The 18455-nt window shown below is 42.2% G+C and overlaps 1 protein-coding gene across 1 annotated transcript in view; it reads right to left on the bottom strand.

Annotated features, from left to right (window-relative positions):
- Positions 1-794: 794 nt before the first annotated feature.
- LOC124774994 overlaps positions 795-18455 on the bottom strand; it is a 60656-nt gene continuing 42995 nt past the window's right edge. The window contains exons 6-7 of the mRNA XM_047249748.1: positions 7806-7942; positions 795-800 (exon numbers count right to left, since the gene is read on the bottom strand). Coding sequence (XP_047105704.1) covers positions 795-800; positions 7806-7942 — 143 coding nt within the window. The remainder of the gene's footprint in view (positions 801-7805; positions 7943-18455) is intronic.

The raw sequence follows: 18455 nt of genomic DNA, 5'->3' as shown, positions 1-18455 counted from the left end.
ATTTGGGACATAAACCATTACTAGAATGATTCCCCAATCGTTTCTGTTCCACTCACATACTTTCCTTACCGCACCGCCAGTCTGCAATGCCACCAGGTAGCATAAAAGCTCGCACTTTGGCTCATTCGGCTCACCAGGATGAAAAATAAGGTACAATAAAATAAAACTTATAAAATTCACTATTATACGAGTACAAAGCCTATTTATAATTTGAGCTGTTTTTCTCTAAAATATCATCTCTTCAAAATTGTTGTGAATAATTTCCAACTGGGTCCATCGTAAATGCGAAAATGTTCTTATTTATCTCATGGGCAAATAGTGAGTACTTGACTTATAATTCTTTAGCTGTATGGAGGTGTGGCTAGTGACTACCAGCTTTAAGACAAAAGCCTACTTTAAAATTTTATGAAACTCTCTCTTAACTAGAGTGGTCAGAACATTTACACTGGACTCGCATTCGGGAGGACGACGGTTCAATCTCGCTTCCGGCCATCCTGATTCAGGTTTTCTGTGATTTCCCTAAATTGTTCCAGGCAAATGCCGGGATGGTTCCTTTCAAAGGGCACGGCCGACTTCCTTCCCTGTCCTTCCCTAATCCGATGAGACCGATGACCTCGCTGTCTGGTCTCCTTCCCCAAACAACCCAACCAGAACATTTACAAAGAAAAGTGTACTCAATGATATAGACAGATAGTCGAAAGTGGAAATAGATAAATGTAAAATATCTATATATTGTTTTTAAAGAAAAATATGATTACCAGTTATTACATGATACAACACTCATTTTATTAAATTTAATTCTGCAAAAAAAAAAAAAAAAATAGAATTGCATTGGCACACAGTATGTTAATATCAGATTATTCAACGAATCACCATAAAATGTGTAGCAGACTGTATACTTGTGCTAAATGTAAATTATTCCTGCAAATAACATATGGACAGATATTTCCAATATTCAGATAATATCATTCATTAATGGCATCAAGTCGACGTGTTTCTGTTAAAGCCTTTAGTTCATTACAGACTATTGCATTCAGTTGTACCTTTAAGTTTTTCTACCAGTTCTTTGACAATTGGTAAGAAAATGTTGCTGATGAAAATAGAAAATGTTAAAAAAAAGTTTTGTCAGATATCGGGTTTTTTTAATCCAAGATAGGTCCCAAATGTTTGTCTTGAATGTCAACAATTAAACACCTAGATTTGTATTAGAATGATACGTCTTTTAAATTGTAATACATATTTTTACCCAATGTTACATTAATGTACATATGTCCTTCAGATCAATATTATATTTCTGCATCGTAAATAACACTTGCTAAACTTAAACATAGTTGCACAGAACTTGAAGTGGAATTTTTCTGCAACAAACACACAAATAAAATGTCCTGATCTTGTTTGTGTTTATATGTCTGACAAATTATAACATGTCTGAGTAACCCTTCCATGGTTGATGGACCAAATATTTCCCACTACAGTAGTACATAGATTTGAACATTGGGACATCTATAGCCCACATCAATCTAATACCACCACCTACCTAGAAGCTTCAAGAACCAGTGATCAAACATGATGGTGAGTGTTCACAGCTGGCACAGTGCATCTGTTTCAAATAGTATTTTATGAGTATTACACATCATAGACAGAGATTATAAACATTACTGCACTCCCTAGTAATTCTGGTGATTTGTACGTAATTTGTATTTAGTGGGATGAATATGCCCCCAAAAAATTTTTTAGAATGTAAAAAATCATTTTTCTGTCATATATGTCAAAGCCATATTGAAATTTTATGTTGAAAATTCATGTTCTACATTTGATGTTTTTCATTATCAAGAGAATAAATGTTTAGGTACTGGTATTTTATACTTTTCCAATATTACCATCCTGATTAAATCACTCTAGAAATAAAAAATGAACTCTGAAAATCCATAGCCAAAGATGACCAACGTCAGATATTATCGACTGTGAATATTAATAATCGATAAGTGAGGTTGCATTCATTTCATTTGACTAGAGAGAGAGAGAGAGAGAGAGAGAGAGAGAGAGAGAGAGAGAGAGAGAGAGAGAGCAGAATTTCACTCAGAAATCAAGCAGGAACCTCCATCTCGATTTATAAGGTCACTTACTGATTCAATTTCGACGGCTTCCTTAGTATCACTATGCCCATAGATGGAATTGCGTGGCAGAATGTCCATATTGTTTTATTTCATGGGATAACTGGCGCCAAGACAATGTTCTTCAATAGCATATTTGATTGGATTTTGCAAGCATGTGTGATGATTACATTCTGTACACCGGTCTTCCACAGTCCTGGTGGTCTGACCAATATATGACATACAACTGCATGTCAAATTAAACGCCTTTTAGCCGTCAATTTTCAACGTCATCTTCAGGCCCCTGACCGACGTTCAGGAATAATCTTCTTCGCTTGCGATCAAAACAGGGGCCAGCAATACTGGTATTAGTAGATATCTACTTGTTGCAGTGACCACTTCAACCATCTCCTGCCGACTCAAAATGGCATAGTAAAGCGCTGAAACTGTTTGTACAATATAATAAGGTCGAAAATTTACGGCTGAAAGCCGTTTAATTTGACATCAGCTATCAAACAGCCGAGTTCTGCAACCATCGCTAAAAAGATGGACACGCAGAGACTGCATGGAATACTGTCGCATCGTAAAGTTACACTTAGCCAAAAAACATGACACTTACCTCTCATTACATCCTGCAAGTAGTTTTGAGACAGTAAACAGAAGTGGGTTCCTCTAGCAGAATCTGAAATACACAAGGCTAAAGCATGTTTTGAGATGGTAAAAACTCATCTGGAAATTGAGGATATTCTGAAAGTGGTTCAGGATAAGAATTAGGTTTGACATAAAAAGTTCTAATATACAAAACAATGGGTTCACTTGCCTGACTCATGACGAAGCTAAGAACTTAAACGAAGAGCGAATATAATCACCTATGTAATACTTCGTACCAATAAGTGAAGCTAAGCTAAGCTAGAACTGAATGCTACCAATAGTCAGCAAAGTTCTGAAATCCATAGACAAAACTCAGATGAACAGTGTAGCTTTGGGCTTACTGTAGTAGCCTCTTGCTGGCACACAATGCAAGACGAGATTCCCAGGCGGATATAAAACCAAATTTTATTTTAACAAGTATAAAAGAACAGACTCTCAACTAAAATTCACAAAAGTAGTCAGACAGAAGATAACATGAACACAAAGAACAAACGTAGATACCTGGTACTGAATAATTGCCTCTTAGAGTTGGTGAAAAATATATAAATTTTTGAGGCGAATATGTTTGGTGTGGACCACAATCACTGCTGAGTGTGAACAGTACGAGTCTAAGGCCAGACGAACTGATGAGGATGGCTGTCCTTAAATACATTAATTAAAGACAATGAAAATCGGTGGATACCAAGTCCTGATGCCCAGAGTCCACGGAGGCCAATGTAAGAGAGGCTGAGATTCAGCTGTGAATGCGTGATGTCCAGGTTGGTAAGGTGAGTGGAACTGCTGGGCTGCTTGGACTCTTCGATGAGCAGATCCTCGTTTGACTCGGCAAACTGGACAGACTGCAGCGTAGCTGAGCGGCGTTCTAAATGCACGATATCCTTTTAAATACAAGGTATCTGCTCGGTGGGCATGTGGTTCATGGACGTGAAGTAGTGATCCGCCATTGTGGCGCGGTTAACTGCTGTACTCGTGCTGCTGGCGGCAAGGATGGCACGTCTGTACGCGAATCTAATGTCCCATGTTCCCATAGCAACTGCAGAATGTTCCACAAGTAATATACCGACGTACTGATGATGATGCCCAGAAAGTTTATGTTCGATCTTCCTGAGGTGATGGCACTAGCGGACCAGAACTTTGAGTACCTGCTGTACATGCCTGTATTATTGATACCTGTTGTCATTGGCGATAACCTGCGGATATAGCACTTACACAGGCAGTCTTAATGCCTCATGTGGATCGTCTCTCGTTACTGACTGTAGGCTCCACAGCTAACTGCATGACGCCTCCTTACATTACAAATAACAACTTATTACTGTCAGACTGCCAGACCAGCCATTACTAGCTTTCTCCATGATTTCAGAAAAGTCGTATGTCAGCTCACAAGGTGTCATACTCCACATGACAACGAACGTCTTATGGTCTGTAGAACTTCCTCTGGAATGTTTCTTGCTAATGTCATGTTGGCTTCTGTGGATAGGGCTTTTGACAAACAGTACGTTATCTCTAAATTCGCAGAGGACAGTTCCTTGTTCGCATGTACAGTCAGTGCCTTCACAAGTACTAAGTAATGCTTAGCATTACTAATTTTAGAGGTGTGACAGTTGCGTGTAGGTGACAATATGATAGAAACTCACCTTAAGCAAATCAAGATAATCGTTCACAGGTCCTAAAAGGGTCCTAATCTTATATTGTGGCCGAAAACACAATTTCACATCACATTTGCGCAGAATATTACCAATCCTGTATAATGAAAAAGGACATAGACTTTGGCGCCATCTCATCATTATCATCAATCACTAATTAATGATTGGTTGAAAGTGCAACATATGTCTGATTTGTATTTTGCTATAACCATTCTGATGAAAGTTCGCTTCACGATGAGCGAACTCGGAAGAAAAGCCTTCACGGGGGCCCTGTGAAGTACCCTTTCATGCTGAGCATATAGTGACAACTATCAGACTATAGATGCAAATCATTGTTTGCTCCGAGCGGTCTAAGGCTCTGCAGTCAGGGACTGTGCGGCTGGTCCCGGCGGAGGTTCGAGTCCTCCATCGGGCATGGGTGTGTGTGATCGTGCTTAGGATAATTTAGGTTAAGTAGTGTGTAAGCTTAGGGACTGATGACCTTAGCAGTCCCATAAGATTTCACACACATTTGAACATTTTTGAACATTTTTGAACATTGTTAGCTGGCTTCTTATAAATGGCATATCAAAATGTGTTTCTTTTCAGATATGTAGAGGACACTTGTTGTTTGGCCCCATGTGAGTAAAAATTTAAATGGCTTTGTAGAACATCCGAATTTAGTCCATCAGAATAAACGTTTCATCATGGACGTGAAACAGTATGGCTGCCTTCCCTGCCTTTATGTGTTGGTCAGGAAGAAAGTTGATGGTATGTTGGGACATACCATTGTAGGAAGCCAACTCACACTGATTTGTATCCACAGGCTGATACTTGTCAGCATCCAGCTTAGCACAAAGGGATACTTTATACCTTGGTTCGCTGCGTCCACGTCATCTCTGGTCTTCAAAATATGTCAACTGAGTTAACCCATCTCGAAGTTACCTTTTGTCAGAACGGTTACAGTGAAAGACACATGAGATGCCTGTTGTGCTATACCAACCATGTAACGTGTGGGGTGGGTTGTCCGCAGCTCGTGGTCGTGCGGTAGCGTTCTTGCTTCCCGCGTCCGGGTTCGATTCCCGGCGGGGTCAGGGATTTTCTCTGCCTCGTGATGACTGGGTGTTGTGTGATGTCCTTAGGTTAGTTAGGTTTAAGTAGTTCTAAGTTCTAGGGGACTGATGACCATAGATGTTAAGTCCCATAGTGCTCAGAGCCATTTGAATTTTTTTTGTAACGTGTGAGTGGTGATAATAACGAAGTGGAAGCAAAGTCTTTGGTCCTTTTTCCTTGCGCTGGAAGCATTTCCAACAAGACTGGTGGTATTCTGCGAAATTATAATGGGAAATGTGTTTTTCGACTACTGTCTAAGACTTGGGCATTAGGCCAACCGGCTTATTCCCTCCTAGCAAACTCTTGTCGCTCAGTGCCAGACAACACTTACATTTGAGTCGCGACATAGCATTGTTTAACAAGAACGATTTTTTCTGAATCTGTGTTGGTCGATTGTCAATAAATCGTTATCTTCGAGATAATTTGTAGTATCTTGAGACATTATATGTTCCAAAATCCTGCTGCATATCGACTTTGGTGATATGTGCTTGTAATTCAGCAGATTACTCCTACTTAGTGTCTTAAGTGACCTGTGCAATTTACTAGTTTTAGGTAAGTATCTTTCGCCGAGCAAGTGGTTGTATACGAATGCTTAACACGGAGCTATGGCATCAGCGTACTCTGAGAGGAACCTAACTGGTATACTATCTGGACCGGAAGCCTTGCCTTTATGAGATAGTTTAAGCTGCTTCACTACACCACGGATATCTACTTCTTCGTTACTCATGTTGGCACGTGTAATTCATTCGAATTTTGGAATATTTACTTCGCCTTCTTTGGTGAAGGAATTTGGGAAAATCGTGTTTAGCAACTTTGGTTTGGTGGCATTTTCATCAGTTACAGTATCATTGCAAACTTACAGTATCATTGCAAACTTACAGTATCATTGCAAACTTACAGTATCATTGCAAACTTACAGTATCATTGCAAACTTACAGTATCATTGCAAACTTACAGTATCATTGCAAACTTACAGTTAAGGCATTGACTAAGTCTTACCACTGGTGTACTTAACATACGACCTGAACCAATTCGAATTTTCTACCAAATATGAAGAAAGAGTCTCTCCGTGGAAAATATTAAAAGCGTCCCGCTCTCAAGTCCGTGCTAAGTTTCGAGCTGCAGTAAGCGAACACCAGTTTTGGAGATTTTTCGTTCTTTTAAACCTGGCATGCTTCAGCAACAGTGTTCTGACCTGTTTTATGTACCATGGAGGATGACTGATGATGATGTCCCATACTCCGAGGGGCGTAGGGGACGATGGGGGAAACCTGCACCGCTGTACTAGACAAGGTCCTAGCGGAGGTGGTTTGCCATTGCCTTCCTCCGACCGTAATGGGGATGAATGATGATGATGAAGACGACACAACGAGACCCAGTCATCACGAGGCAGGGAAAATTCCTGACCCCGCCGGGAATCGAACCCGGGACCCCGTGCTCGAGAAGCGAGAACGCTATCGCAAGACCACGAGCTGAGTACCAACTCTTATTAATTTATCTGGAATATATCTCTCAACTGTCGTCGATACTACTTGAATTTAAGCCACGTCTGGTCTATACTTACGTAGACTGAAAGGCGTGGTGATTGACTCTTAGGAAGACGTTCAGGGAATTTTTATCTTTCTTTTATTTTTAAAGAAATACATTTTGAGTTTATTTTTTGCTAATTACCGTTAACAAGAACCATTAACAGAGTGTTTGCAATATTACAATCAGTTATAGTGACAATATGTCAGACTGCCAAGAGACAGCAAAGTTATGTAGATATCACTGTAGACATGTCACTGTACATATTAGGTTTAGGACATCAAATAACAAACATCAAACTGTACCAAAGTTAACTTTGGTCCATTTTGTAACATACTCTCAATAAATATTGCTTCTTATTTCTTAGCGAGTCGCCACAAACAAGTGTTTGACTGTAAGCATGTAATCGGTCACCTTGAAGGAACTATAAGTGCTAAACACATTTCTGCTGCACTGGATGTTCCAGCTGAATTAATAGTAGCATTCAGTTTCTACATTAGCAACACTCAGTGTGCGTGTCAGGTCTGCATACCTGTTTTCTGGAACATTCCCTTTTGTCAGAAAAAGAATACCAACTACGAACAAGGGGAATGAAACAAAACGACTCTGACAATGAAGTCTAATGGAGGAACAAGGAACACTTTGCGGACGGCTGGAGTCGCGGTGCTAGGTGGAGCGCCGTCAGGCGTCACGGCGGCGGGCAGTGCGCGGCGAGGTCGGGCGGCCTGCCGAGCAGCGCAGGCGGCCCCGGCGCCAGCCTGCAGGCCGGCGACGGCGGCAGCGGCGGCGCGCAGCCCGCGGCCGGCGGCCCCCAGCGGCCCAGGTAGCGCCGCCACGGCGCCGCCCCCAGCGCCGACACCCGCTCCCACGTGCGCCACTCGCCGCCCGCAGAGCACTCGTCCCACAGGCCCAGCGCCGGCGCGAACACGTGGCGTCCTGCGCAACACGCCGCACCACTCTGCGTTACGGTACAGGCGACGCGTGTGCAGGTGGCAGGCCGTTGTAGTGTTGTAAAACTACCGTAGGCTACCGTAGACTACCATAAGTAAGCGTAGACTACGGTAGCTTTCCCAATAGTTTTTGTCAGTTACGGGCGTACCCCGCGTTACATGTGCATTAGGTGTGTTGCATACCTATCAGGCGTTACCTCATAACAATCGTTTTCTTTGCAAAAACAAGCAGTGCCCTAAAAACCGGAAACTGAGAACTGTCTGGAAACAGTCACTGACGAAAAACATCACAAAAACAAAAAATAATTAATGTAGAGGAATGAAATTTCGGGAATCACTTATCTAGGTAACATACACTACTGGTCATTACAATTGCTACACCAAAAAGAAATGCAAATGATACACGGGTATTCATTGCACACATATATCATACTAGAACTGATATGTGATTACATTTGTAAGTAGGCTTTTTAGGTTTTTATATTGGTAACGCCATGTTGCGCTCCGTATGAAAATCAGTGACTATGCTGTGTGCAGTCTGTGGCTCGCTTGCATTGTTGGAATTTGCTATTGTAGTGTTGGGCAGTCGGCTGTTAACAGCCTGTAGCGTTGCGCAGTTGGAGGTGAGCCGACAGCAGTGGTGGATGTGGGGAGAGAGATGGCGGAGTTTTGAGAGCGGATGATCTCGACGTGTGTCCATCAGAGACAGTAAATTTGCAAGACTGGATGTCATCAACTGCTATATATATATTATGACTTTTGAACGCTGTTAAGGTAAATATATTGTTCTTTATCAAAATCTTTCATTTGCTAACTATGCCTATCAGTTGTTAGTGACTTCAGTAGTTAGAATCATTTAGCTGACAGTAGTCGCGCTCGCTCTATTGCAGTAGTTCGAGTATCGAAGATTTTTGTAAGGTAAGTGATTTGTGAAAGGTATAGGTTATTGTTACTCAGGGCCATTCTTTTGTAGGGATTTTTGAAAGTCAGATAGCGTTGCGCTAAAAATATTGTGTGTCAGTTTAGTGTTGATCAGAGTACATAAACAGCGAAATGTCTGAGTACGTTCAGTTCTGCTCAGCTGTTTGAAAATCAAATAATGTAAGAGGTTTATCAGCACAATCATTCAGAAATTTATCTAAGGGGGCGTTTCACATTTTCACGCATTTTGGGTGCATAGATCCTGAGAAATCAATACCCAGTACAACCACCTCTGGCCGTAATAATGGCCTTGATACGCCTGGGCATTGTGTCAAACAGAGCTTGGATGGCGTGTACAGGTACAGCTGCCTATGCAGCTTCAACACGATACCACAGTTCATCAAGAGTAGTGACTGGCGTATTGTGACGAGCCAGTTGCTCGGCCACCATTCACCAGACGCTTTCAATTGGTGAGAGATCTGGAGAATGTGCTGGCCAGGACAGCAGTCGAACATTTTCTGTATCCAGAAAGGCCATTACAGGACCTGCAACATGCGGTCGTGCATTCTCCTGCTGGAATGTAGGGTTTCGCAGGGATCGAATGAAGGGTAGAGCCACGGGTCGTAACACATCTGAAATGTGAGGTGTTGATAATGGAGACGTTCTTGACTAACATCAACTCACCACTAGCGCCACTCTTATGTGACTTCCGCGAAATTTCAATATACATCATCTTTCAAATGTAGGAACATGCCTACCAACTTTCATTTAGGTCGCAAAACTCCTTCTTGGTGTCGCGATTTTACTTCTGTCAGTGTATGAAAGGATGGGTTTGTTCTACATAACTAACCCCCTGTGTGTTACTTAAGAATAAACAGTGTTCATAGCAAAACTGAAATTGTCAATGTTTAACTCATATTTTATCGATAATTGTTGATCTGTAACGTGAAACAGAGGTACGTTTTAGTGAAAATAAAGAAAACAATATAGATTTATAATATAGCGCAAGAAAACACAATTTCTTCAACAAAAAAGTGAAATACAAGAAAACCACAAACAAAACATCAAATATAGCTTCAGTACTTCGTTGAATTTATATAAAACATGTTTCTGTTACAAACGACCTTCACATTTAACAATAATAACAGGAAACTCTTCCCTCTGATTATGGTTAAGGACACACTATTGAGTAAAAAATAACAATTATTATATATATTTTTTATGTTTGTGCATGTAAACTGTACCTACATCAAAAGTAATTTCTTTGGTTGCATAAATGTGCAGAAGCTACGTCATTTACTAATTTTTATTACTTATAAAACGCAGTTTATATGTAAGGATATAAAATACTCAATGAACTAACAGTGGATTACACGCGGTTCTAATTATGTGCAAAACAAACAGACAAAAACAAAAATAAGTCGTCGGCTACCAGTTTCCCTCGTACACATTCATTTATTTTCCCTTCCCTACCAATGCTACCACTGTAACCGGTAATCCTACCATCTACTACGTCATTTCTGTAGTGTAACAAACCCACCGAAAAATACTTTTGCGACTATAGATCGACTAAACTGTGATATCAGTGATTTCTGTCAATGCTACTTTTCGGTGGCTGCGACTTTTAGTTGCGATTTTTCACAGTTGAAAACCACAGTTCATCAATTCACAATTTGTATCCCTCCGCACTCTACCAAGATTAAAATACGCCTTATGCCCTTATCACCTTAGTTATTACGCTGTGATTAGTCGCAAGTACACTGTCAGTCACAGTAATGTAACCATCTGCCACACGCTAGAATAAGCATTTTTCGCAAAGCGGACTGCTGCGAGGTGTGCAAGAGAGTCAGTGAAGTTCTGAAAGGTACCGTCAAGGATGTGGAACCACGCTGACTCCACTGTCACGGCCAGCTGAATTAGGTTTCTCGGTTGAGGATCCATGGCGCGAACACCCCATTTGAAGATTTTCGATTGGGCTTAAATATGGGGAGTTTGGTGACCAGGGGAGTACAGTTAGCTCATCCTGGCGCCCTTTTAACCGTGTATGTACAACGCAAGAAGTGTGACACATTGCATTGTCCTACAGCTAGATGCCATAGTGCCAAGTAAAACAAATCTGCATATAGGGGTGGACATAATCCCCAAGCATAGATGCATAATTGTGTTGATCCGTTGTGCCTTCCAGAATGGCGAGGTTACCCACTAGACCATAATGCATGCAGGGTGTTTGATTTCAGTCGTTTCGCCCCATACACACCAAGGATTATCTGTCTGATGGAGCATAAAACGTGATTCATCTGAGAAGTCCACCTGTCATCAATCAGTGGACGACCAGTTGAGGTACTGGCTTGCAAATTCCAGCCTTTGTCTCCGGTGAACAGCAGTCAGCATGGTAGGATGAACCAGGCTCATTCTGTGGAGGTGCATTACGCAGTAACGCTCACTGAATCATCATTGAGGAGAAATTTTTCATAGCCCTTTGGTTCATCTGGGTGGTCAGTTGCTCAAAAGTTGCATGTCTATTTGCCCATCAGCATCTCTGCAACCATCATTCAACCATACCAAGTATAGCTCTTGTTGCACCACAGTTATCTCGGAGCAAGTGTTCGATAGTGCTACTCACGGCATACTTTAACCACAACAGCATGCAAATAGTTTACAAACTAAACCATTTCAGAAATGCCAACATTAGCCCATATACCCTCCTCTGCTAGTGCTACCACCTGCTGTCTGTGAGTGGCTATTGCACATAGGCGGTATTCACGTTAAGAAGACTGGGCCGTGTAGCAACTAACATTCACTAACAAATATGTCTGCTAACTGATAATTTTGGCTCGGTGAACTGTGCCAATGCAGTAGAAGTGATATATTCTCGACTGTAAAGTTTGCAAACTAAGTATCCCAACGCTGTACACACACGTCAGCTGCGGACGGTTATAATCAACCTGTAGCATGAAAGCCAGTCACTGTACTCTGGATGAGGTCACTCTCCAACATGTCACAGTCTTTTGCCGACACTACAAAGATGTAAATATTCAAGACCATCTATGGAGGTGAGGCCACCACGGATGAAAATCTTCCATGGACAACAGTCAGTCGTCCATGACCACTTGTCCTAGTCGACTCAGGGGCTTCCCTTTGTGTATTGTCAGATGGTTATCGTCATCAGCTAAAGAAGACTACGTTTCATGATATGAAAGCGATTGTGCTGAAAGTCGCAAATGTGAAGTGCATTCAAATGATAGGAACATTTATTGCAAGAATGAATATCAATGATAAAACATAGCTCTTCAAATTTGCAATTATGACAGAATGTACTGATAACACTGTTCTCAGATAGGACTACTTACAGGCTTCTTATAAGCGCACATAACAAAAATTACTCTGGGTGGTTATTTGCCATTGAAGACTTTATTAGCCCACAGTCAACAACGGGATGAGTACCAGTTGACAATTCAGATGCTCTGTTAAAGTGTGAAGCTTTTGCCGATCGAAAAAAGCTACACAGGTTCCCAAAAGAATGCTACATGCCAGCGACGATAATAGGCACTGAAGATGACGAAGGAGAACTTCCGATCACTAATAGTCAAGATTATTCACAAGTCATCCATAAACGTGTGTGTGTAGAGACAACCAGACCAATCCAGGAAGGCCAGCTTAGTGTCATACGTGAAGAATCATGCTCTTCTATCAATACAGACAATAGAGGGGAGGAAGCTGCTGTCAAACTGCCAGTGTGACATGGCCTGACTGAGGAGCAATGTTGGCGATTGATAGCCATCCTGTGTCAATTTTCGGATGCTTTTAAATTTGGACTTAGTAAAGGACAGACCAAGCAGCCAATGGGAAAACAATATGTCAACACTGGAGATCATCCACTAATTAGCCAGCACTCATGTAGGATGTCACTGGCTGAACGATTGATAATCTAAGAGAAAGTAGGGAATATGCTGTAAAGTGTTTATTTGACGCCACAAACGATGGTCAAGCCACAGTCAATAAATCAATGAAATTTTTAATAGGTTACGTAACTAGTTTTGACTCACTGAGTCGTCGTTTTTAAACGTAATCACAAACCTACAACACTGCGTCAATAACTGCAATCACACTCCTTTCAAATATTACAAAAATAAACTAAAACCAGTAAACTGTAGCGAAGGGAGCAGAAACAGGCCACAAGACGACATGTCAATTTTTGGTTGATCAGTCGTTTCACACCTTAATGCAGTGTAGATGGGGGTGAAGAATGCTATATACTCTTGCATCACATCCTGCAGTCACACTCCTTGATGACAGTTATGTCGAAATAAGAAATATGATTATGACATCACTGAACCTTCAGACAGTCCTTGGTCATCCCTATGGTCCTTGCGATGAAGATGGTTGGCAAATGGCGTTTCTGTGTCGACTACAAAAACTGATTAAAATCAGAAAGAAAGACGTCTATCCACTACCGCACATTGCTGACACCCTAGAGTGCTTGAGCAAAGTATTTCTCAACTATGTATGTGCAAACAAGTTACTGGCAATTCGAAGTTTACGAGGCTGATCACAAAAAATAGTGCTGCCTTCATACTCATAATGGCCTCTACAAGTTTAAATTTATGCCATTTGGACTATGTAATGCTCCAGCCACCTTAAAATGTACGATGTGCTCCGACACCTTAAATGGGTGTTGTGTCTTTGGTATTTGGATGATGTTGTCGCTTTTGCGAAGACATTTGAGGAACATTTATGCTTCCAGACAATTGTGTTGAAGTGTACTGCAGGCCTTTGCCTGAATGCAAAGAAGTACCTTTTCGTCATCCAAAAAATAAGTCTTGGGGCACGTAGTGAATGACAATGAAATACTCCCGACCCAGAGGAAATAAGAGCAGTCACAGAAACCCCGATTCTTCATCATACTCGTAATATCAGATGTTTTCTCGGAATGTGCTCATAGTACCAGCTATTCATAAAAGATTTCTGTACAAAGGTACATCCCCTGCAAGAACTACTGCAGGGAGTCGCCGATATGTAAGAAAGAGCTTTCTTGTCCTTCAGGAGGTGCTAACAATCCTGACACTGTATGATGAAAATGCCGAGGCAGAACTTCACACTGACATTACCAGTTATGGGATGGTTGCAGTTCCAGAGTGCTCTGCAAGTCCAAGATGAACGAGCGAAGATCTAGCACTGCTGAAAACCATGGAAACTTGAAGGACGAACTGACCAAAGAAGGATACCTGTTAATAGATAGATCATTGTGTAAGAGGATGACCCAATGGGATGGATATGGTTTCTCACAATCCCACCTCATCTTTGACCAGCTATCCTGATGCATTTCCACGGCTCTTCATCATCTAGTCACCTGGGATTCGTGAAGACTGCAGACAGAATCAAATGCAGGTATCACTGGCTAGGTCTTTACTGATCCATTAGACAGTATGTGAGTCACTGTAAGGAAAGCCAACGATGGAAGCATGTGCCGCAATTACTTCTGGAAACCGCAAAGTTTCTGTTAGAAAACATCATTTTGAAACACAGCGAACCACCTATGATGATCTCTGATCATGGGAAACTTTTCCATTCAAGACTAGTATTGGATGTAATTTCTCGTTCCGAAATCATGCGCAGTATATTCAGGTAAAAATTGTCATGGGATACCTCTTAATATCGTGTCGGACCTCCTTTTGCCTGGTCTAGTGCAGCAACTCGACGTGGCATGGACTCAACAAGTTGATGGAAGCCCTCTGCAGAAATATTGAACCACGCTGTCTCTATAGCCGTCCATAATTGCGAAAGTGGTGCCGATGCAGGATTTTGTGCACGAACTGGCCTCCCTGTTATGTCCCATAAATGTTAAATGGGATTCATGTCGGGTGATCTGGTTGCCCAGATCATTTGCTCGAATTGTCCTTCAAACCAGTTGCTTAGAATTATTGCCCGATACATGGCGCATCGTCATCCATAATAATTCCATCGCTGTTTGAGAACATGAAATCCATGGATAGCTACAAAAGGTTTACAGGTAGCTAAACATAGCCATGTCCAGTCACTGATCGGTTCAATTGGATCAGAGAACCCAGTCCATTCCATGTAAACACAGCCCACGCCATTATGAAGCTACCAACAGCTTGCAGAGTAGCTTGTTGACAGCTGAGTCCATGGCTTCGAGGGATCTGGACCACATGCTAGCCCTAACACCTGCTCTTCCAACTGAAATTGGGACTCATCTGACCAGGGAACGGTTTTCCAATCATCTAGGTCCAATCGATATCGTCTCGAGTTCAGCAGAGAAGCTGCAGGCGATGTCGTGCTGTTACCAAAGGCACTCGTGTCGATCGTCTGCTGCCACAGCCCATCAACGCCAAATTTCGCTGCGCTGTCCTAACGGATACGTTCGTCGTAAGTCCCACATTGATTTCTGATTGCTTGGCTGTTGGCACTGGCAACTCTACGCAGACACCGTTGTTCTTGGTCGTTAAGTGAAGAAGTTGTCCCTGGTGAGAGGTAATTCCTGAAATCTGATATTCTCAGCACACTCTTGACACTGTGGATCTCGGAATATTGAGTTCCCTAAAGATTTCCGAAAAGGAATGTTCTATGCCTCTAGCTCCAATTACCATTCTCTGTTCAAAGTTTGTTAATTCCCAACTGAGCTGTGTGCAGCTCGTGTTCGTGCCGTTCTTGCTTGACATCTTGTCTTGGTGGCACTGCCACCCCCTTTCTAATTCGACTTACTGGCGTCGCTAAGTTGCTGGCTTGCCTGCCCGGGAGTGGCAGCATCAGCACTTATCGATAAGAGCACTGTCGTACTATCTTTGGAGCGACGGCTAGTATTTCCGGGGCGTCGTGTGTTGGGTGTTCAGTCGGGATGGACCAGCAGTGAGGTCCGGTCAGCCATGACTTGCCCGACCTTTGCCAACACACATGACTTGATTGGGGACGACCTTGGTTGGTCGTTCGGTCGGTCGTCTTATCGGACGACGTGTATTTTGTCGCCGACCGCTTGTGGGTTCTCCGTGTGTGTCGACTTGTGATTCGTCCTTGTTGTTCCACAATCACTGGTTTTAGTATTGTTCAATTTGTTTGTGGAAGTGTTTTCGTATGTAGCTTGTGTGGTTTTGACTGAGCAGCTGTTTTAATGCTGTCTGCATGCTACGAGTGGTCAGTCGGTTGGGACAGAGCAGCGAACAAGTCTCCGTGGCGTGAGGCCAGGCCGGGACTGCTGGCAGTGTGCATGCACTGTCGGATCGTGGTGCGCTAGCTACCAGAGCGACAAAGTTCGTTGTCCACCGAACCTGGACGCTGAAGCTGAATGATCAGTTAACCTGTTATGAATCCTCAACTATTGTGCCATCTCTCTGTTCATTTGCAGGTTGTAGGTCCCTGGGCCGTTTGGCCTAGCAGCAACGTATGATGCGTAGGAGTCGGCGAAATCTTGCAGCCGTCTTCCTATATTGTGATTAATTATCAAATTGACTGTGACTTACCAGTGAAGTGCACCAGCGGTATTTTCTGCCCCGTGGCCGTTAACGTCTCAGTTACCTGCCCTGGTCGTTAGCGTAGTTTTTTTGGCAGTGTGCCTTTCCTCGTCGTGTTGATGCTGTTCAGCATGGCGTGTAGTTCGACAGCTTTTTAAGTTGTTTGGTTCATATTTTACTCAGAGCGGTTATTGTTCCCTTGACTGTTTTTGAGACGCCAATTTCTGAAGACGTAGTGCCGTTCGTATCCTTGTTCTTGGCCGATATTTTCCATCGTTGTGCCGTTGGTGGGACGGAAGGGAATTGGTTAAATTGTTGGTCGGTCCTTGGGCCGTCCCTAGTTTGCGTTGCCATCCGATTATTTACATTCAACTCTTAGCTGCCTGTCTCACCTCACCTTACGTTTGAGCTACCTTCTCAGGTCGACCCTTGGAACACATCTGAGCACCACTTGTTCTGTTTGTTTTAGATTGTGATTTTCATTTTAGTTTGAAGTATTGTGTGAGGCCTTCAGCCGTGTATTAATTCAGTTCTTTTAAATTTTACATAAAGGCCTTCAGATATGTTAAATTAAAATTTTGAAGATTGATTTTATTTTTAAAAAAGTTTTTTTCTTAAAATTGGTTCTATCTGAAATTGTTGTAATCCAGGCAGTAATCCGTTAGTTGTTCGATGTGTTTTGTGCGGCCTTCAGCCGAGGATGTACGTGAACCCCTTTTAATAAGGCCTTCAGCCGTGTGTATTCTTTAAAAGAAATTTTTTTTATAAGAAGGAAGGGATTTGTTTGTCTGACTTGTTGTTCAAGCCTTCAGCCGTTGTTTCAAATTTTTTTGTGGCCTTCAGCCGTGCAATAAGTTAGTATTTCTTTAATTATGCTTTCGGCCGATCTGTTGTAAGTTTAAAAAGAAATCTGTTGGTTAGAAAGAATTTTTTATTAATGTGTTTTAATTATTGTTGTCCTTCAGACGTTTAGTGTAGGCCTTCAGCTGTATTGTCTTATTGTGAACTGTTGAAGCAATGTGTAAATAAGTCGTTGTTAGAAAAATAAAGTTGAGTGTTCGATTGTGCAACTCACAGTAACTGTTTACGGTCCCATCCACAATCGTTACCTAATCCTGTGCGCTCTCTGAGACCTACCAACCACGTTTCACCATCGTGCGACCGTGTTCAAGTCGGAACTTCGGAAACCTTTTCACAACCTGAGTGTAAATGAAAGATCCGCCTATGCACTACCCTTTTATACCTGGTGTTCGGGATACCATCGGCATCTGTATGTGTGCATATCGCTATCCCATGACTTCTGTAACCTCAGTGTACGATAGTTGCCTACTATCCACAGACGAATAGCCTCAGACAACGGTTTAATAAGACATCGACAGATTTTCTTTCGATGTACTTTGATGTCAATGAGAGAGACTGGGATACAGTAGTGCCAGATGTGTCATTCACATACAAGACATCGAGGAAACTACATGTTTTGCATTGTTCTTTCTGCCCCAAGCATCCTCCAGCGCCTTCCAGAGGACCACCGACAAGGGTGGTATAGTCGACTCAAACGAGAAGATGTGAAACAGTGAGTCTGTGGTCATAGTGTTCCTTAGTGGACAGCATAGCTGGCTGGAATGCTGCTGGTTGCCAGTTCAAACCCGGCCAGAAACAGACGTTTGTTACTTGGTGTTTATCGTTCTGGCTGGTTTATGAAATATCTTATATTTGTAACGTTTACATGTTGGGGAATATTCGATGTTTGTATAAATACCAGCACACCGGAATACTTGGTGTTTGTATAAGTAGCTGCTGTCTCCGTCCGGGAGGTGAGTTTTGTTATGGCAGCAGGTTGGCATCAGTAATAAATGTGCTTCCAGTGCTATCCAGACTATCCTGGCTTCGAACTTTTACTTGAGTGTGTTTACAACATATGGAACTATTCTGTCAAGATAATGGAGTGCTTCAACTTGATGCACCTAAGAAAGCCTACTTACAGAAGCGGAATAGTGAAGAACAGTTTAATTAAAGATTGATACTAATCGCACTTGGCTAGATGTGGTTGGACCGTCAGATCAACTGGCTGGCAAAGAGCGTGTCATCTGATATGTTGCGGCGTTGCGCCTG

Source organism: Schistocerca piceifrons, chromosome 1 (assembly GCF_021461385.2).
Source record: "Schistocerca piceifrons isolate TAMUIC-IGC-003096 chromosome 1, iqSchPice1.1, whole genome shotgun sequence".
NCBI classification, from domain to species: domain Eukaryota; kingdom Metazoa; phylum Arthropoda; class Insecta; order Orthoptera; family Acrididae; genus Schistocerca; species Schistocerca piceifrons.
This window is presented reverse-complemented; position numbering and strand designations above follow the sequence as displayed.